This window comes from Vigna umbellata, chromosome 9, assembly GCF_029865625.1.
Source record: "Vigna umbellata cultivar VRB3 chromosome 9, Vumbellata_1.0, whole genome shotgun sequence".
NCBI classification, from domain to species: domain Eukaryota; kingdom Viridiplantae; phylum Streptophyta; class Magnoliopsida; order Fabales; family Fabaceae; genus Vigna; species Vigna umbellata.
The window spans coordinates 31,259,080-31,277,724 of NC_142173.1; the positions used below are offsets into that span (position 1 = coordinate 31,259,080).

General features: G+C 33.7%; 3 protein-coding genes across 3 annotated transcripts in view; 2 read left to right on the forward strand and 1 right to left on the reverse strand.

The window, feature by feature from the left end:
- The window catches only part of LOC148193207 (uncharacterized), a 2,921-nt gene extending 929 nt beyond the window's left edge, over positions 1-1,992 (forward strand). The window contains exon 3 of the mRNA XM_088099382.1: positions 1,813-1,992. Within this exon, the coding sequence (XP_087955508.1) occupies positions 1,813-1,992 (180 nt within the window). The remainder of the gene's footprint in view (positions 1-1,812) is intronic.
- A 5,264-nt stretch (positions 1,993-7,256) lies between these two features.
- On the forward strand, positions 7,257-8,488 carry LOC124824165 (transcription factor bHLH131-like). Its single transcript, XM_047296546.2, has 3 exons — positions 7,257-7,274; positions 7,364-7,594; positions 7,869-8,488. The coding sequence occupies exons 1-3, from the start codon at positions 7,257-7,259 to the stop codon at positions 8,271-8,273; spliced, it is 654 nt and encodes a 217-aa protein (XP_047152502.2). The 3' UTR covers positions 8,274-8,488.
- A 407-nt stretch (positions 8,489-8,895) lies between these two features.
- LOC148193208 (ubiquitin carboxyl-terminal hydrolase 17-like) lies at positions 8,896-17,610 on the reverse strand. Its single transcript, XM_088098585.1, has 12 exons — positions 16,878-17,610; positions 15,778-15,917; positions 14,985-15,700; positions 14,785-14,873; positions 14,564-14,649; positions 14,311-14,473; positions 14,117-14,231; positions 13,853-14,010; positions 10,935-11,019; positions 10,610-10,822; positions 9,881-9,942; positions 8,896-9,765 (listed from the first exon to the last, which is right to left on the reverse strand). The coding sequence occupies exons 1-12, from the start codon at positions 17,171-17,173 to the stop codon at positions 9,108-9,110; spliced, it is 2,781 nt and encodes a 926-aa protein (XP_087954711.1). The 5' UTR covers positions 17,174-17,610; the 3' UTR covers positions 8,896-9,107.
- Between the last annotated feature and the right edge of the window lie 1,035 nt (positions 17,611-18,645).

Consider the following 18,645-nt stretch of genomic DNA (forward strand, 5'->3'; position numbering starts at 1 on the left):
CCCAAGAGTTTAAAAAGTCACTTTTTGACTCCATTTAGACGTCTGATCCTGCCACTCCAACTTCTAAAGCACTTTAGACGTCTGTTATTGGGGAAATCGACGTCTAAATCCATAGTCCAAGAATTTAAAAAGTCACTTTTTGACTCCATTTAGACGTCTAATCCCGCCACTCCGATTTCTAAAGCACTTTAGACGTTTGTTATTGGGGGAACCGACGTCTAAATACACAACCCAGAAATTTAAAAAGTCACTTTTTGACTCCATTTAGACGTATGATCCCGCCACTCTGACTTCTAAAGCACTTTAGACATCTGTTATTGGGAGAACCGACGTCTAAATGTCGGCATTAAAACATCGCGAATGCGAGACAACCGTTACGCCCACTCATTGTTCATCATCTTCGTCGCGTTTTCTCTTTACGGGTTACGCTTTTCAGGTTTGTTTTCTCACTTTTACACCGTTTTAAATTAATTTTACTCCGATTACATCACTCTTTGATGCATTATCTTTAATTTGAACCGATTAAAATGTGTTTTCGTTGGGTTTTGGTGTAGTTATTCTCGTGTCCTTGGGAGGCGTTCTTCGGCGGCGATTTCTTGCGTTTTGGACTCCTCCAATTCCCTCCACTACGTTTTTAAAACCATCCAATAAAAAAAATGTACAATACATTCTCTTCAACTAAAATATAAAGTTGTAAACTCAAATCACCATGAGTCAGGAGCAACCTCAGAGACGTCTGACCTGTATGGATCAGACGTCTATATAGACGTATGACCTATATAGGTCTGACGTCTATATAGACGTCTGACCTATATAGGTCTAACGTCTATGTAGACGTTTGGCCTATATAGGTCCGACGTCTATAGAGAGGTCTAAACTAAAGGGTCTGACGTCTCATTAATGTCACCCATATAGACGTCTGACAAAGATCAGACATTAAAAGCCCAAAATACCAAACATCTAAAGTCCTTTATGCACTAGTGAGTTGAGTATTTTCGAATTTTTAGTTGTCTTTCTCATGTTTATATTTCTGATAAAAAGAGAATTAAGTTAGATTATAAGAGCCTAGAATGTGTATCTTAAATTATATTAATTTAAGAATTGGTTCATGTAATTTAAAGTATAACTTTGATGTAAAGATTCTAATGTGATGATTATTAGAATATAAGGTAAAAAGTTATAGGAATTATTTTAGAGTTATTAAAATTAATTCCTCTCTTCTCACTTCAATAAAAGGACATATTTGTATTTTATTAAAATTGGTTAAAAAATGTTTTACTTCTGTTGACCCGTTAACTTTTTGAAAAGTAAAGAAAAAAAACTATGACTTTGATAGAGAAAAATATCTTTGGCAATTTCTATATCATCAAGAAAGCATCAAAGAGGAGGAGTAAGAGAAGGGAGAACAATGACAGGAAAGAACTAAGAGAAGGGAGAACAATGACAGGAAAGAACTAAGAGAAGGGAGAACAATGTCAGGAAAGAACTAACAGAAGGGAGAACAATTGACAGGAAAGAACTATACAATGGATCCAGGTAAGTCCTTTTCTATTATGTGTGTGAGAATAGTGAGAAGCGTGAAATTCAAGATCCTGTTTTCATTTAATTGAAATCATAAAAATTACTTACAGTGTATTGTTAAGAGTTAGTGATAAGTTAAAGCATATATGCTATATGATCCAATATCTAAAAAAGTTTTCATAAGTCGAGATTTTTTTTGATGAAAATAGTTTTTGGGAATGGAATTAGAAATATGAGAAAGAAATTAAGTGTTAATTAGAATGAAATGATCATGAAAATGGAATTGACGAGCCCAATTTGGATGAAGTGATAGGAGAACCTGCATTTGATGTTGGTGAAAGAGAAGAGCGTTATTTGGATTCTTTGAGTGGAGATGTTACTTCAACCTCCAATAAGGGAAGAAATAGGAAACAACTTGATTGGAAGAAGGATTATGTGTTTGGAAAGAGCCTTTTTCGTAGAAAAGAATGAAGTTCATTTGGCGATGTCTACAATTGATGATCCAATCCATTTTGAAGAAGCTATTAAAAGTGAGAAGGGGAGGAAAGAAATGGATGTTGAAATGGAAGCAATAAATAGAAATAACACATGGGATCAAGTATATTGGGTGATTTGTAGTATAACTGGAAATGGATGACATAGAATATAAAACGGAGTCGATATATGAAAACAGAGTAAAATACTTCGTAAAAGAGTTTAGATTTGAAAATGATTGACTTCCAAATAATGAAAACGTGTTGAAGTTTTCCACCATTTTGTCCCTCTCTTATAATGGCTTTGTTATTAAATATGAAGTTACAAGTAATCATGTCCTAGGAGTTTTCTTTGAATATAATTCTAGATTCATTCCTAACACTTAGAGTCTAAGATTTTTAAACTTCAATATGATTCCTTAGTGACTACTTAAATGGATCACATGCATTAAAGTCAAGACTCTATAGTTAGCTACAACCTTAGATCTAACAAGTATAGACCAAATTACAAATAGTACCAAATACAAGAGAGTTTCAAAGGGTTACATCTCACTTCAACAATTAAGAGATTTAGCTCTTCATAATGGATGGGAAGAATTTAATACAAGGAAGAAATTTCATCCCCTAACCCTCTAATAATATTCTTTAAAGTACAAAGGAAGTGTGTATGAGAAAAACTCTCTAAAGTCTTTCTCTAAATATGTCTAGCTTTAAATACGTTTAGAAGTCCCTTTAAAACAGATGAGCAAATCTTTTTTTATAAACATTCCAAAGTGTGGCTTCAATGATGGTATCATGGTTACAGATGTGAAGTTTGGTACCAAGGTAGGTTTCTTCTGTAGCTCAAGTCTCATGCTTTTGTACTGAGATAAATTGTAGGAGTCTTCGTGGCTTTAGTCTCATGTTTAGTGCTTAATAAATTAATTATAATATTAGTAAAGTTGTATTTTTTATTTAATTTAAATTTTATTGTAAAAATATTAGTTAGAGTTATTATTATTGTAAAATGTCATAAATATGATTAATAATAAAAATTTTGTTATATGAATAATAATATTATTAATATTAATTTTATTAGTATAACTACTATTAAATTTTAAAAAAACATATTTAAATTTTTTTAATGTTTTAATTTTTATAGTGTACTAAATAATAGATAAATTAATAAAAATATAAAGTATAAAAAAAACAGGAGAAAAAAAAATTCTTTTCGATAAATATTATTATAACTTATTACGCCAAATTTCATGAAAGCATGTTACAATATTTCCACGATATAAATGGGTATTAGTATTTAGAAGTTTAGGTTTTATACATTCAGACCAAACAACATTTACATCTTCAAGTTCGTTCTATTATTATTTAGATGATGAATTGGTAGTTTGGTTTAAATTATTCAAAACCTTCAATTGAATCAACAAAATACATATATGCCTATTGTTGCATCGTAATTTTACTTTGCATTAATGTGTTTTATTATCATAAATGTATAGAATTATGAACATACATTATCTACCAATTTCAAAAGCAAGTTCCTTATTATTATATGTTAAATAAGTGCTTTAAAAAATCGCCTAAGTTTCCACTTTTTTTATAAAATAGAATAGGTTATAAGTTTCATTCATTATAAAATTATCATTTTAGTTAATTCTTAAATATCTGTATAGTAAGATTCTTTAAAATATTATAAATTACAAATTAAATTATATGTATTTTATATTAATTATAAATTAATTTTTAGTTGGTTTTTGTTATTTTTAACTTAATTATAAAGGTGAGATTCAAATATCAATTTATAAAGATCTAACTTGGTCTAACTTCATTTGAGGTTAACATAATCTAACTTTTACATGACTTAAATTTAATTTGACTATACATTTTTTAACTTAGATCCAATTTAATTTAAGTTCAATCTATTAGTTGGGCAACTTGACTTCAACATGTTTGAGGTTAACTCAACTTAATCATGTCTGACTTGAGCTTGATCTAATATGGCTCACTCTAATTTAAGTTAGATTTAACCCAACCTGATATGAGCTTAATAGAGATCAATCCATACTTTTGCACTTGACCCAACACAATCTCCTATTGACCTTACTCGTACTAATTCAATTTAACTTGACATAGGTTTAATCCAGTTTGATTTGGATGGTCAACCCAACTTGTTTGGGCCTAGTTTGACCTTGCTTGGCTAGGGTAGCTTTGCATGACTTGGACAAACTTTACCCTTTTCGGACTATAGCCAAATTAGTTTAGGCTTAACTTGACTCAGTTTTACTTAAAATAGGCCAACTTGATATGATCTTAGTCCAACTCAACTCACCTTGACTATGCTAATAAAAATCTAACATGGGCATAATTTAACATGGGCATAATCTAACTTAACCTAACATAAGAATAACTCAATATTACTCAACATGAGTTTAACTTGAGTTGAGTTCATCTCTCAAACATACTTGAGATTACTCAATTTAGACTTGACCTAACTTGTCTCAACATACATGGACCATATCTAACTTAGCATGATTAACATTTGGCTCGAACTAAGCCCAAGTTGAAAGCCCAACTCGACCTAACTTGAGTCCAATTCAACTTGGTGTGACCTTAGTTAGACTCATCTTAACTCTACTTAACTTGGAGTAACTTAATTTGTTTCGTATTAGCTTAATTGAACTCATCCCAAATCAATTTAACTTAAATTTGACTCGATTTGATATAGTCTAGACCTATCTTAACTAACTTAATATGGTTCTATAACATAACTCGACATAATCTAGATTCATCTCAACTTACTAAATATAATTTAGATTCATTTTAACTTATTAGACATCGTCTTCACTTAACTTAATTTAACCTTAATCCAATGTAATCTACCACCTTAAACTTGGATTCAGATGAAGCAAATATTTTAAATAAATATTTTTTATTTTTAAATATAGTTTGACTTTAAAAAATAATCTAGAAGTTAAGTATCGAATTGTGAAAACTTGTGTCATATACTTTTTTATTATATAAGTTTTTTCCTCTCTAGATTTTTTGGCCTTATGTAAAGACCAAAACTTTAGGGATTTAACCAAATTCACATCTCATACACTAAAATTTCCAGTTATTTTTCATGCTCGTAATGAAATATACTCTTTAAAAGTACATTACTCTATTATTTAAAAAAAAAGCCATTATCTCCTATCTAGTGTTAGGATTTTTTAACCATATGTATTTTCGGTTTGTAGAGATATTATTTCATGCAGATTAAAGGTACGACACTTAAATTAGACACGATTCTAATGTAAATGTACAAGTTTTATATTAATTAAATAAATTTATAATATATAATTTTTTTATTAACAAAATGAATACTACATAAATCTTTAATAAATCTTTTACAACTCACTGTAAACTGTATATTATAATTTATAATAAAATGATATTATAAAATAACTCACACTATAATAAAAATTGATATTATCGGCATTCAAACGTCCGTTGGTAAAATTGATGTCGGTAATATCGATGAAAAAATATATATGTAATTATCGACGAAAACGTTCGTCAATAAATTCACAGGTAAATGAGACATTCATTACTATCCTTTTTACTGATGGATTTACTGATAACTTTTTTATCGGTAAGTCAAATTATCGACGAATTTTTTGTCAATAATCATTTATCGACGGATTTATCGATGAACTTTTTTGTTAATCAGTGTAATATGCATTATCGACAAATTTACCAATAAAAAAATTCGCAGATAAATTTAATATGCATTATTGATGAACTTTCCATTGATAAAATTCGTCAGTCATGATTCTATCAATAACAAAAAAAATTGAAATTCGTCGATAAAATTTGTCGGTAAATCAAATTTACCTACGAAAACATATTTGCCGATAAAAATCCATCGATAATTTCAAGATTTTTTTGTAATACATCATCAACATATGTTATGTATTAAAGGAATATGTAGATATCTTCTCTTTATTTTTATTTTTTTTAATTAAATATTCTTAATTGTGAATTTTCATAATTGATTCTTTAATAAAATAAGTAATTTTATTAAGTGGTTATTTCCTAATATTTTAAGATTCTGAAATTAAAAGAAAACACAATAAAATGAAATAACAAAAGAGAGAGAAAGCAAGAAAGACAGCAAAAGACTTACTGACCCAACGTTTCAGATTTTGAGTCTAACAAATGCTTCAGTGCAAGAATCATTGTCAAGTATAATATGCTGCAAATAAAGTAACCACACCACCCTCATAACTAGTTACAGATACACTCATATAGTGAGTTGGATAGTTTCTTTAAAATCAAGTTATTATATTAATATATAGATTGTTCACTTAATACTGGAGTTAATTTATTAGCAGAATAAATTTATCAAGTTTCATGGTCCTTCAAGTTGTAAAAGAAATTAAGTTTTTTTTTCTTTTTATCTATAACTCTATACAAAGATATGTAATTTTTTAACCATTTTTTATTTGGTAATTTTAACCTATAATAATTTTCTTCAGTGCAAGAAATAAAATATGTAAGAATTAGTATACAATTGTATTGACGTGACAAATTAAAAAAATTTATTTCCAAATTCACTCTCGTTTACCTTTAAATTCACTCAAATAAATGACAAAAAAATTTATCTTCAAATCCTCTCAAATCTCTTCAAATCCACTCCCTCAAATCCACTCAAAAGAACAGGACCTTAATGACATAATTTTATCTATTAATAAATGAAAATAATATTTTTTATTTAATACGTAATGGTGCAATTTCTCTTTCAAAATATAATTAGGTAACTTTTTCACTTAAAATAATTAACATACACATTTTTTCGTGAATTTTTAAATAATATTTTAAAATCACACTTTTAAAGCTACATTATTTGAATTTAAAAAATGAAAATAAATGTTCCCCTAATCTATAAAATCTTTGAATGCTTCTCAAAAGCAATAAATTTACTCAAAAAGATACACGGATCTTACAGTGGGATATTAAGAATCTTAACATTAAATTTTATATCATACCTGTTTTAAATTCTGATGATGCTGTGATTATTTTCTAATTTGCTATTATTAGAAGGAAATTTTTGCATTATCTTATTAAATTGAAAAAATATGTTTTGAGCATGCCATTACACCATTAAAGAAGATCCATTCTCTTCTTATAAGAAAGTTGTGAGCAAAGGCAAAACTTGTAGCAATCTTTTTGTTTTCTTGGCTCTCTTTGCATACAACCTTCCATAGGAGGGAAAATCAGTTAAATTCCATGGTTTTCCTTCTACAGGTAACAAAGTTATTACATGTTCAAAATTGTCTGTAGGTAAATTAAAATCGGTTTTTCTTTCTTTTGGTTTACTGAAATAATTAGTACAGGGCATGAAACATCTTCGAAGTTACTATAACTCAGAAGCTCAAATGATAAGAGGTGGGTTTCCTCAGCCATTCATCTCTAGGACATACCAAACCAGTTTCTTGAAGCAAAGATCAAAGACAGAGATAAAAGTTGTAGCCGCAAAGAAACACAGTGAAGCTGAAAAGAGACGTAGAATGAGAATCAATGGTCAATATGAAACCCTCCGAACTATCCTTCCCAACTTGATCAAAGTAAGTATCAAACCTTGTGAAACTGAAAATTCCTACATTTATTTCAGATATGTTTTTCATTCATAAATAATTTCCAAACAGTTAGTCTTATTCCCTTTAAAAGTCACGTGATAAAGACATTACAATTTGAGGAGACAAAAAATAGCTTGTGGAAATATTTTAGAAGATTAAAAAGATGTTTGTGGGCCTATTTATAAGTTGCCAGATTACAATTCTGTCATTTTTAATTTATTTATACAAGCATGGTGAATTAGATTTTGTTATGAACCATCAGAAGGACAAGGCATCGGTGTTGGCAGAGACTATCAAGCAAGTGAAGGAGCTGAAGAAAAAAGTATCAAAAGTGGAACAAGAGAGTTGTGGTAGCTCATCAAAGGATGTTGTTAAGTTTCCTAGTGGGGCAGACAGGTTGAGGTTGGAAAAATGTAATAATGAGGAGGACCTAGTGAAGGCCACATTGAGTTGCGAGGATAGTATGGGATTGATGTCTGCAATATCAAGGGCAATGGGATCAGTGAAAACCAAAGTGGTGAAGGCTGAGATAGTGAGTGTGGGAGGGAGAAACAGAAGTGTGTTGTGGGTGCAAGGTCTTGGGAATGATCGTATGGGGATGCTCAAGAGCTCTTTGAAGATTGCCATGCACAAGCCAGCCTTTAAGATGCGCCGTTCTACTCACTAAATCTCTGTTCTTCATTCTGACTTCTAATGATGGAGGAATGTTGACTCAGTTAGGAGCTATAACAAGGACTAGTAACAATATTTATGGTTTTGAGGGTTGTAGAATAATAATGACATTAGGAGCTTTGTGAAACTCATGGCTTTCTCACGTTTAGGATTACTTGAAAGAAAAATTTAGTTTTTACAATTTAGTGTGTGTACGAATGTTATGTCCCACTCTTCATATAAAGTATATGATAATGTGACGGGTTAATATGTAATGTGTTTGACAAGGGATATGGAAGCCTCAAGTTTTCACTATTGCGGATGGACGTGACTTGTTGAATGCGACGTATTTCCTAACGCACTGGCAACCACTCTAAGACTCAAGTACATAATGATGTGAATAATTAACATGAAATTGCTTTTGTATTTTGTCCATGAACCTAGTTGGTAAGCCGCAAGCAACCTCATGTTAGTAATCACTAGCCGCCATTACCTGAGCAGTTGAATACGGAAAGAAATCCTGAGAAATGCATAATTAGAGATCACAAAAGTAACGTTCCAACGAAGATATGTTCGTAGTAACTTTGAACCACATCACAACGCAGGACAATTACTAAGTAATTATTAACTGCACAAACTTGATTATAATCGGTGAATTATCACTCGATTTATTTTCCTTTATTAGTTTCCTCATTTTATAGTTGTTCTATATACTGATGAATAAATAAAATCATCCGAGTACAGAATGAACATTGAACAGGAATCCTCATTCTATTTGGATTAGCGAAATATTGATTTTCTTCACTACACCAAAAATATCCAAGATGATTGCTTAAATCTCAACTCAAACTCAATAAAACGTTTGAGCTGATGCATCTCCACTTGTTCTTCTCACATGTACACCAGAATTTTTGTCATAATGGTTAGCAGTGATATATCTTTTAAGGTCAATTCCCCTACTGCCACTGTGATTTTTGTTTTTGTTAGCATATAAAACTGCTTTATCTTCTGTGTCCTGCCGGAGCCTTCTACTTGCACCACTATCCACTAAGAAATCTGTATCCAAATTATCATATGAGGAAGATGACACCATGTTAGATGAAAGCCCATAATGGCTATACCAATTGGGTCCCACCTCACCAAATATGTAATCCGAGAAGTCAGCGGAACTGGCCGAGTCCTTGATACTCGCAGTACTACAAGAACTTGCATCTGAAGAGCTGAAAAGTGAGCTTTCACTAGAAGAATCCACCATTGTATTTCTTCCCCCATACTGGAATCTCCATTCCTCTGGATATGCAAAATCATTGCTTAAGGAATCATCAACATCATTCCAGTTAGGATGCTTGCCATGCTTCTGCTGCAGATAGGAAGAATTGCCGCTTGTAGCCATGGAATTTGATCTCGTTTTAGAAGTAGCAGGAATGGCTTCCAGGTTCCTCCTCTTGAATTTTCCAGCAGAAGATATTGCAGTGCTACTTACTAAACCCAGTGGCTTAGGAGAGTGCCTGAAGGTTTTTAAAATAGCACAAGACAATGCTATTATTAATGCTGAAATATTCTACAGAAATAATAAACATATCTGGGCAAGAAATTATACATAAACATCCACAGGCCTACTACCTTGCATAAAGAAGCATGTATGCCCTTTCTGATAAGACTCTTGACAATTCGACGGGTTCTACCTAAATAGAAGCACAGATTGCATCCTCAGTTTACATACAGAAGAAACTCACCTAATAAATATATTGTGCAGATTGATATTGCCATCACTTTTACAATCGTAAAATATTGATAACACAAGTTTAAGAAATCAAATTCAAATTGTATTTTCATAGATATTTTTCAAGAAAGGTTTAGGTATTTCCTTAAAATTTGAGAAACAAAAGGCAGTAATAACTTCAAAGAAGAATTTATACTATTCTTTGATGAACCTGACACTCAACAATACAAAAAAGAGTTTTAATAAATAACTTATTAGCCATTGACAAAACCCTAATAACTTTGTACTATGACATGCTTCAAATTTAAAACTTAATATTATTAATTATAAGAACTGGAAGCTGCTTCCCACAGCAATTTTTTTCTCAAATACAGACTAGTTCTCATGTTGAAAACACTTCAGAAAAAAAAAATTCAAAAACATCCTAATTTTAGTCTCTTTTTTTAAAATTTGATTCTTCATATATTGATGATGAGACATGAGTACCTTTCTATGAAAAAGTAAGCACGTATGAAAATCAAAGCCAAAAAATCAAATGATAGCATCATTTGCATAAGTTTTTTGGAAGGTGGGGAGAGGGGTTGAAGGCATCAGACACAGAAAAGGTAAATCAGAATAAAAACAGTCACCCTGCTGTCATCAGTCCTGAACCATTCCCCCTGAATGTTCTTCACATAACAGACATAATGGCCTGAAAATGCTGCATTCATGATATCCAAATGGACAACCACTGCATACAGGCTGTATAATGGAGACTTATCCTTTGTTCCGCTCATATAGGGAGCCATATTCAGGACTTCAGGGAACTGAACCGACTTGTTCAACTTCTCGAAGTTACCAGACTGCCAAAGTAGAATCAGAATATGCATTAGATACAAAATATAGAAGTAAAATAGCATATAGAGCAAAGTAACTAGATGACATGTAAAACTTCCAAATCAGTACTGGAGGTACCTGAAATCGTTTTAATACAATTGTAAGAATATTTGGTGCCTCCAATACGGTCAACTTCTTTCGTGCTTTCTCATATGTTTTACACCTGTACAGCAAGAAATAAACAAATTCAGTGATTTAATATTGAGAATGCGTCCCACACAGGAAAGGAAAAGTAACCCTCAAAATACCAGTTTTGTGCCTGTAAACTGCATGACATTTGTAGTACTACTTCAGTCTACATAAAACAGGAATAAAAAAAATCCAGATGACAGACTTTGCATTGTGCTTAGTAGCTAGGTTCTGATAACCTAGTAAGTTTTGATTGGATGATCCTACGAGAAGAGGGAAACCTGGCATTCTGAGTAACAGAAATCGTAGGCAAGCAGAACCACAGTCGGATTACTATCATTGTTGTGAACTCATGGGATCGTCAATTCTCATCGAGGAAAACGCCCAGACTATGGGTTGGATCCCTCTAACCAAATTTTTCCTTTCTCTTCATTTGTGATCCACTTTTGGACTCTCCCACTTCACCTGCAACCAACAACCCTCAAACTTCTCTGCTGCAGCCAACTGCAACCACCCCACTCTTAGACCCTGGCACATGCAGGATTGTTCACAGGGATCGTTGGCAAGCAGGACCACAGTGGGATCACATTCATTGTGAACTCACACAACTGTCAATTCCCAGCAAGACAAGGACCCAAACTCTAGGTCAGATCCCTTTATGATCCCCCTCCCATTCTCACTTCATTATCTGCAACCAACAAACCTCAATTTTCTCTCTGTTGCGGCAAACAGCAACAGCTCCACTCTTTAACCTTGGTGAGGTGAATTGTTTGCAGGAATTGTGTTAGGTTCCTAAGTATTGAACCTAACTGAACTCACTCACAATCACTCAGAACAGCCTGAAGATGAATGAAAGAACTGTATTATTACTCAAAGAATGGGTCTGTACAAAGAATAGACTGGGAGCATAACCTCCCTCACAAGGTTCACTGAACCTGTTCTTTACATCAACAGTCAACAACCCCCTCAACCCCCTCCCTCTGTCAAACAGAGGCTATTTATACAACCTTTTCCCGCCCCCTCTCATAACTGTTAAGACAGTTATGTTATTACACTCTTTCCCGCCTTTTGTAAACTAACCAGGGCCTATCAAATTGTCAGCAAGCAGGACCACACGGGAACCACGATTCTTCATTGTGAACTCATGGGATCTCTTTCACCCAGTTTCAAAAATCCCTAATATCTTTTTTCTTTGTTTGTGATCCACTCTTGGACTCTCCTAGTCTCACTTCATCAGCAACAAACAACTTTCAAACTTCTTTCTCATGCTGCCAACTGCAACGGACCATCTTCACTCAGTGCTGCCACCACCATGCTGCCCACCCTTTGGCTGTACAAAGTGCAAACGGCTGATTCTGTACTCAGTTTCTTCTCTCGCTTAGTCTCTACCTTCTATTATCCACTGTGCCTTTTCTCACTCTCAGTCTATGCTCCCTTCTTTGTTGTCTTAATAATTTTGGACTAATATAAAATTATATTTGGATATAACAACTTGTTATGATTGTGATTTTTCAATTTAAGTTTGTTTAATGCTGTCATTGAGTGTGTTTTTTTTTTCTTTATATTTTTTTATGCAAATGCATATATAACTATACTTTTTTACATTTTGGGTAGGAATGGAGGATATTATGAACTGAGTAACTGATGTTCACCCTACCCAATCTAATTAGAATCTTGAGTTTAAACCATGACTATAATTGCATATATAGTTCAATGAAAGCAAATTAGCTGAACAAAAAATCTAGATATGTTCCTAAATTGAAGCAAGAAAATCATCAAACAAACTACATCATAGTTAAGTCTAACCACAAGGTCCCACAATTCTTCTACCACACACTCCACAAAGTATGGTGTGGAAGCTTCTCAGTTTTCTTGCAAAAGTAGCATTCCTTTAGAGAGGATTGTAAAATTCATCTAAAGATGAGTCATTTAAATCAGTTTGACAGACAAAAACCCAGAACGCCATTAGTAGATTCAGGATTTTAAATAGAAACTACAGAGGGTAGCTGAGTGGACCCTGGCTGCTACAGGGATTGTAGTAGAAGACAGTTCAGTATAGAAACTTTCACATGTGAAATAGCAGCCTGAAAATCAATCAAAAGACTTCTATTTCTCATTTTATATCTCAACTCAACCAGCACTTACGTGTACAACTCTCCCCACCCAGCACTTTGGAGAATAGTTTCCCTTCTCTGGCAATTGGTTTATCACTTTATGTCAGTGTTTTCTTTTCACCAGGAACTGATTTCTCTGCCTCTTTTTTCTCAGTGCATTATTATTATTATTATCCGCCTCACTTTTTGAGAATTTATATAGACTATATAAAAAAATTTCAGAATGGCGGCTATACTATAATGTATTTAGTATTCAATTCTGAAAAACACTTACACATTTCTAAGCCTTCTGATAAATTTTTAATTGTTTCAGTAAGTTTAATGCTCTCTCAATAAAATCCTAAATTTAACCTTCCAACAGGTTTAGAACCTTTCTTTCTATGACTTTTGAAGCTGCATAAAGCTTTGTTTATCACTTTGTACAACAATGGATGAATTACCAAATTAAAACTACAGTAATTTCTCATTCAGTTTGGGAATTTAACACGTTAGTTAAAAGCTCAGAATCTGAATTTTGAAGATTTTATCATGAATTTTAACCTCAAAAGATAGATTAAGTAATAGTAGTCAAATTTAAATCTATGATGTACCATCAGAGAATATAAACAAAATTAAATTGCCACACAACTTAACAATAATACAAGCAATTATATTTGCTAAGGAAAAAGGAAAGAAAAGAAAAGCAAGCACAGGAACATTATAATAGGCCAGAATGGAATTGGAATAAATGTGAAAATGGAAATAATAACAAACCTGCTGCAATTATACTTGTTATCTTTATCCAAGATTTCAGGTGCAGTAAATTGTCCCAGGGCCTCTTCTAAAGTTCCAATATCACCATCAATTTCAACAGTAAGATCCATCATTCTCTCATACCTCTCAGATTTTCCCAGGCATCGTAAGCACTTTATCTGCAATTAACATCAAATATATTTTAATTTTTAGATCTTCTTCAAACTCTGTAAAAGTTGAAACATGTCAACCTAATAAAAAATAGATCTTTTTAGTTGTAACAACCTTTGATCGAAGATAACCTCCAAAAGTGTAACCAACTAGAGTTGTTTCTTCTGCCAATGGACTAGAAACACTGGCTTCCTTGAGGCAAACAGATTGCATTGTATCAACTGCACACCTGCCCAGTTGAGCAATTAATCGTGTAGACAACTTGAGGTATAAATTGTTCACAGCTTAAGCAAAATTATTTTCCTCACCTTAAAAACTCATGTGCGTCTTCTTCCCTCCCATGCCCAAGATGGCTTCCAATCTTGTGTATCTTAGACAATATCCCAATTGGGGAAAGTGGAGAAATCCCTTCTTTTGCCTTCTGAATTAGATGTTCAAACTCACATGTAAAGCACCATCCCTTCTTTTGACCTAGTGAAAGCATTATGAATATCAAATTAATTACAAGATCCTGATAATTGGACAAGTTAAATCGTGACAATATTATTAAGAGGAACTTGCATCGTTTTGAATGGAACCCTTGAAAAAGATATGAAGTCAAAGGCCGAGTATATGCCAAGCACTGGAGAACAGCATTTGCGTAACAACTGCAGGATGAAGCATTTCAATTAGCAAGGTAATAAATGTTGAATAGAAAAAAGCTACACAAACAAACACTGGCTGTGCCTCCCTTGAACTAATGAAACACAACAGAGAAACAAGAGCTGAAGACCAAAAAATACCTGTTCCCACAGTTTGTAAGGCCAAAGGGGAGTAGCTTCATCTTGTCATAACAGTAAAGTTCTACAAAGAGTTCATAAGGAAAGCCCATCTGCCAAAAATATACAATTTTAAAATCAACGAAGACAAAGTTATTATTTAAAATAATAATAATAATAATTAGTTATTTCTAAGCTATGCAAATAAGTCAAAATATTTCAACCTCATTTTCAGAAGATCTTGAATCTTTTGAGCTTCTAAACTGCTGGACAACTTTCTGCATTGATGTTTTCAAGCCACTGCGTACGTTTTGTGGCAGATTTGGAATAGCACTAACTTTTGTTGATAAAGTATGACAATCGTCAGTTTTCACACACTTGGACTGTGAAAGAAAATCTCCCTTGGTAGTTGAAGATGGTCGATCACGAGAACTAGATGACAATCTTCGTGCTTCTCTGTATTTTGACAAATGTGATTCTTCTTCTACATCATCTATTACAGCATATTTAGTAGAGCCACTCAAGTAAGGCACAGTTTTGAATTTAGAGGTATCTGTTCCTGATTTTTCAAGAATTGCAACTTTTCTTCTGCGTTCATGGCTACCAAAATTTGCTGCCTCATCATGAGATATGTCAGATTTAGTTTTGGGAACTTTTGATTTCAATCGAGTCTCATCATTAGTGTTAATAGGATTTGTCTTGGTTCTTTTAATTGCATTAGAATCCTTAACTTCAATATTCACAGAACATTTCATGTTCACTGTTGAATCTTTGTTATGAGCGGAACCAGCACTAGTATCAGCAGTAGTATCATTGCAGACAGGGTTTGGAAATCTGTTGTAATAGTTATCATCGAATGATTTTCTTGCACCAACAGAAGGATCAAGACTGGAATACGAGTCATTGGAAGATGAGATATCAGCATGTATTCCTTTAATTTCTGCAGCAAATCTAGCCAAATTATAAACCATATATGCATGAGATAATTTAACGAGATTTGTAATAAAAAACCAGTACCATGATGACCAGACTCAGTTCTGGACGCGGATGCCCTGTAAGAAATATTTTCGTCATTGATTTCCATGGTGGTAGTGGGAGGAGGACAACATTCATCCTTGTGACCTTGCCTCCAGTGACTAATTTGACACTTACCCGAACTACAAGAAAGTATGTTAATGAGAATGAATAACAACCACTGTAATATATTAAGAGAATGAAATGATGACTTGAGAGACATGTCACTGAACCAAGACGACACACAAGCAAAATAAAACACAGTTTTAGGAAAGCAACTACGACAAATCATTAGTAAAACTTCTCACTATAAAGATGACAATTCAAGCTCTTTCAATTTCAAATACAAAAGAGAAAAAAATTTAAAAAAAAAGCAAAGCAACCCCCCTCGATACATTCATTATTATTTTTCTTTTGGTCATCAAGCAAAAGGGAAAGAAAGAACAATAGCTCCTAACATCAGAGGCAATGCAAACACCTTATGGCATATTTGATCCAACAAAGGGGATGTGGTTTGTCATTATATAAGTGAAAACCAAATAATTCCAGTGCATGTTTGGATCTTATTTGACGACTCTCGTTGTACCATAAATTCACGTCAAATTGCTCACAATAACGTATTCTACTTGATGCTGCATGTCTATGACCGGGTAACAAGATACCAAACACGCGGATGGCTTCCACATCATCAAGTAGAATCGGCATGGTTTCTCTCTTCTAAACGAGTATTCAATCATGAAATTACTTGAACAGAAGTGAGAAAACAAGCCAAATTAGACATAAGACAACATGCAAAGCAACCAATAACATTGAACTCAAGTCCCAATCCTACAATAAAGCTTTTTCCAAACTAATGAACAAACATAATCTCAATGCCCCTTGAAACCAAAGCACAAAATGAAAAAATTCATCAACCCCCAACCCCAACCCTAATAATCCCTTTCAAACAAAGAGCAACACAAGAAGAGCTTTCTTATCAACGGCAACCAAGTAATCCCTCTCCACGATCCCTATCCATTTCTTCAACCTCTAAGCTTAATCACTCAATTGTAATAACACAGCACAGCAGTTCCAAAATATAATCACGAAGAAGAAAAACTAACCAATATCTCACGGCCTTGCAGCGAGCACACCGCATGGTGGTAGGCGCATAACACACCGCGCATTGGTACCACCGAGAAGCATTCACCGGAACCGGCGAAGAGTACTCCACAGGCGACGGCGCGACCGCGGCAGAAACCTCCATGTCCTCCACGCCAGCATCCTCCGGCGACCTCATCATCATGACCTCCTCCCTCTTGGCCTCCGCATTCCTCCAGACGTGCCGAATCACCGCAAAGCCCAACGCCAACACGACATACACCAAACCCTGAAACCCTAAAATCCCGGGTACCAGCATCGCACTCTCCCACTCAGTGACCTTATCCCGCACCCAGGACCAGCCCCGAAGCCAGGATCCAGAGCGTTGTAATCTTGCTACACATAGATAGCCTCCGCCGAGAACGGCGAGGGCGATGGCGCTGGAGGGCGGGAGTAGGAGATTCCCGGCAGGGGCAGAATGGGAAAATCAAAATCCAGAGATAGGTAGCAATGCAAGGAGCATAAGCGTGAGCATCGGAATGAAACGAGTTGATTCGGCGGTGAGTTTTGGGCTCTGAAATCGAGTTATGGTTTTGGATTCAGCTCAGTCTGTCCAATTGCGAATATGCGACACAGCGATCTGTTTGTCGTTTCTCTTGTCCTCCGGGACTTGCCGTTTCGACATCCTTCTCTCCTTGCATCATTCTACAGTAACGTCTCAACTCTCTCTTCCTTTTTACTATTTCTTTTTCTTTTCTCTCTCTTTTTAAATGCCCAAACGTAACGTTGATGATAAATATAAATGCTAGTGGTAACGTTGCAGGGTTTCTGTTCCACTGTTTCTCAACATTCATTAATGGCCCTCGGATTATAATGCTAGAATCTTTTGTACTTCCAAAGTAACTCGCACACATCATAACACCAAAAAAACACCAATGTGCTCTTTGCATCTGCTAATAATAATAGGACTATTATTATTTTTCTTTTTATTTTCTTTATTATTTTTATTACCACTTTACTACTATTCAAATGCTATTATTGTTATTTATTAACGCCAGTTCAGTGCCACAAGAAGTGGGTCACTCACTGCCTCTGTTTTGCGGTCTGTATTCCCAATACGGTAAAAACGATCTAGATATTTTTTTACTTAATTTAGTTTAGAATCTCTGACTGTAACTTTCCAATTTAATATACATAGCATCAAATTTTTGGCTGTTTTTTTAACCAATTATAAATGCTAAAATGATAATTTAACTTTCAGAAATACCAGCTGTATTTATATATACATAGTGGTGAACACCAAATGTTCATGCTTTAAGTGTCTTCGTCCATGCTCAATGTTTGATCTCTGTCATTCGTGATTTTAGAAATTGATATGTTTATTGAGAAGAACAAGGCCAGTCTTCGCTTTTTCCTTCTGCTAAACATGTAGGTCCGTGTTCTTCTTCTTTGGTAGCAAGAGAGTAAACGACACCTTACTTTCTAAACAAATGTAAATGCAAGAAAAAGTTACATTTTTAGAGTTTTGAAAACATGTGAAACACTTGACGAATACTATATATATATGTTTTGTCTGGATTAAATTGTTACAGTAGCTATCTTATAATAATGGTTCTTGAAAGTCTGTAATGTGTTTTTTAACTGCAGAATGATATTTTGGACTATTGAGGGAGAATTAAGAAGGGGACATTCTTCCCTTTTTTATTGCTGAACAACATTCTCCACTTTAATTGTCACGGGTAAAAGAGCATCCCTTCTTCATTGGCAGACCAATCACTTCAGTTTTCATAT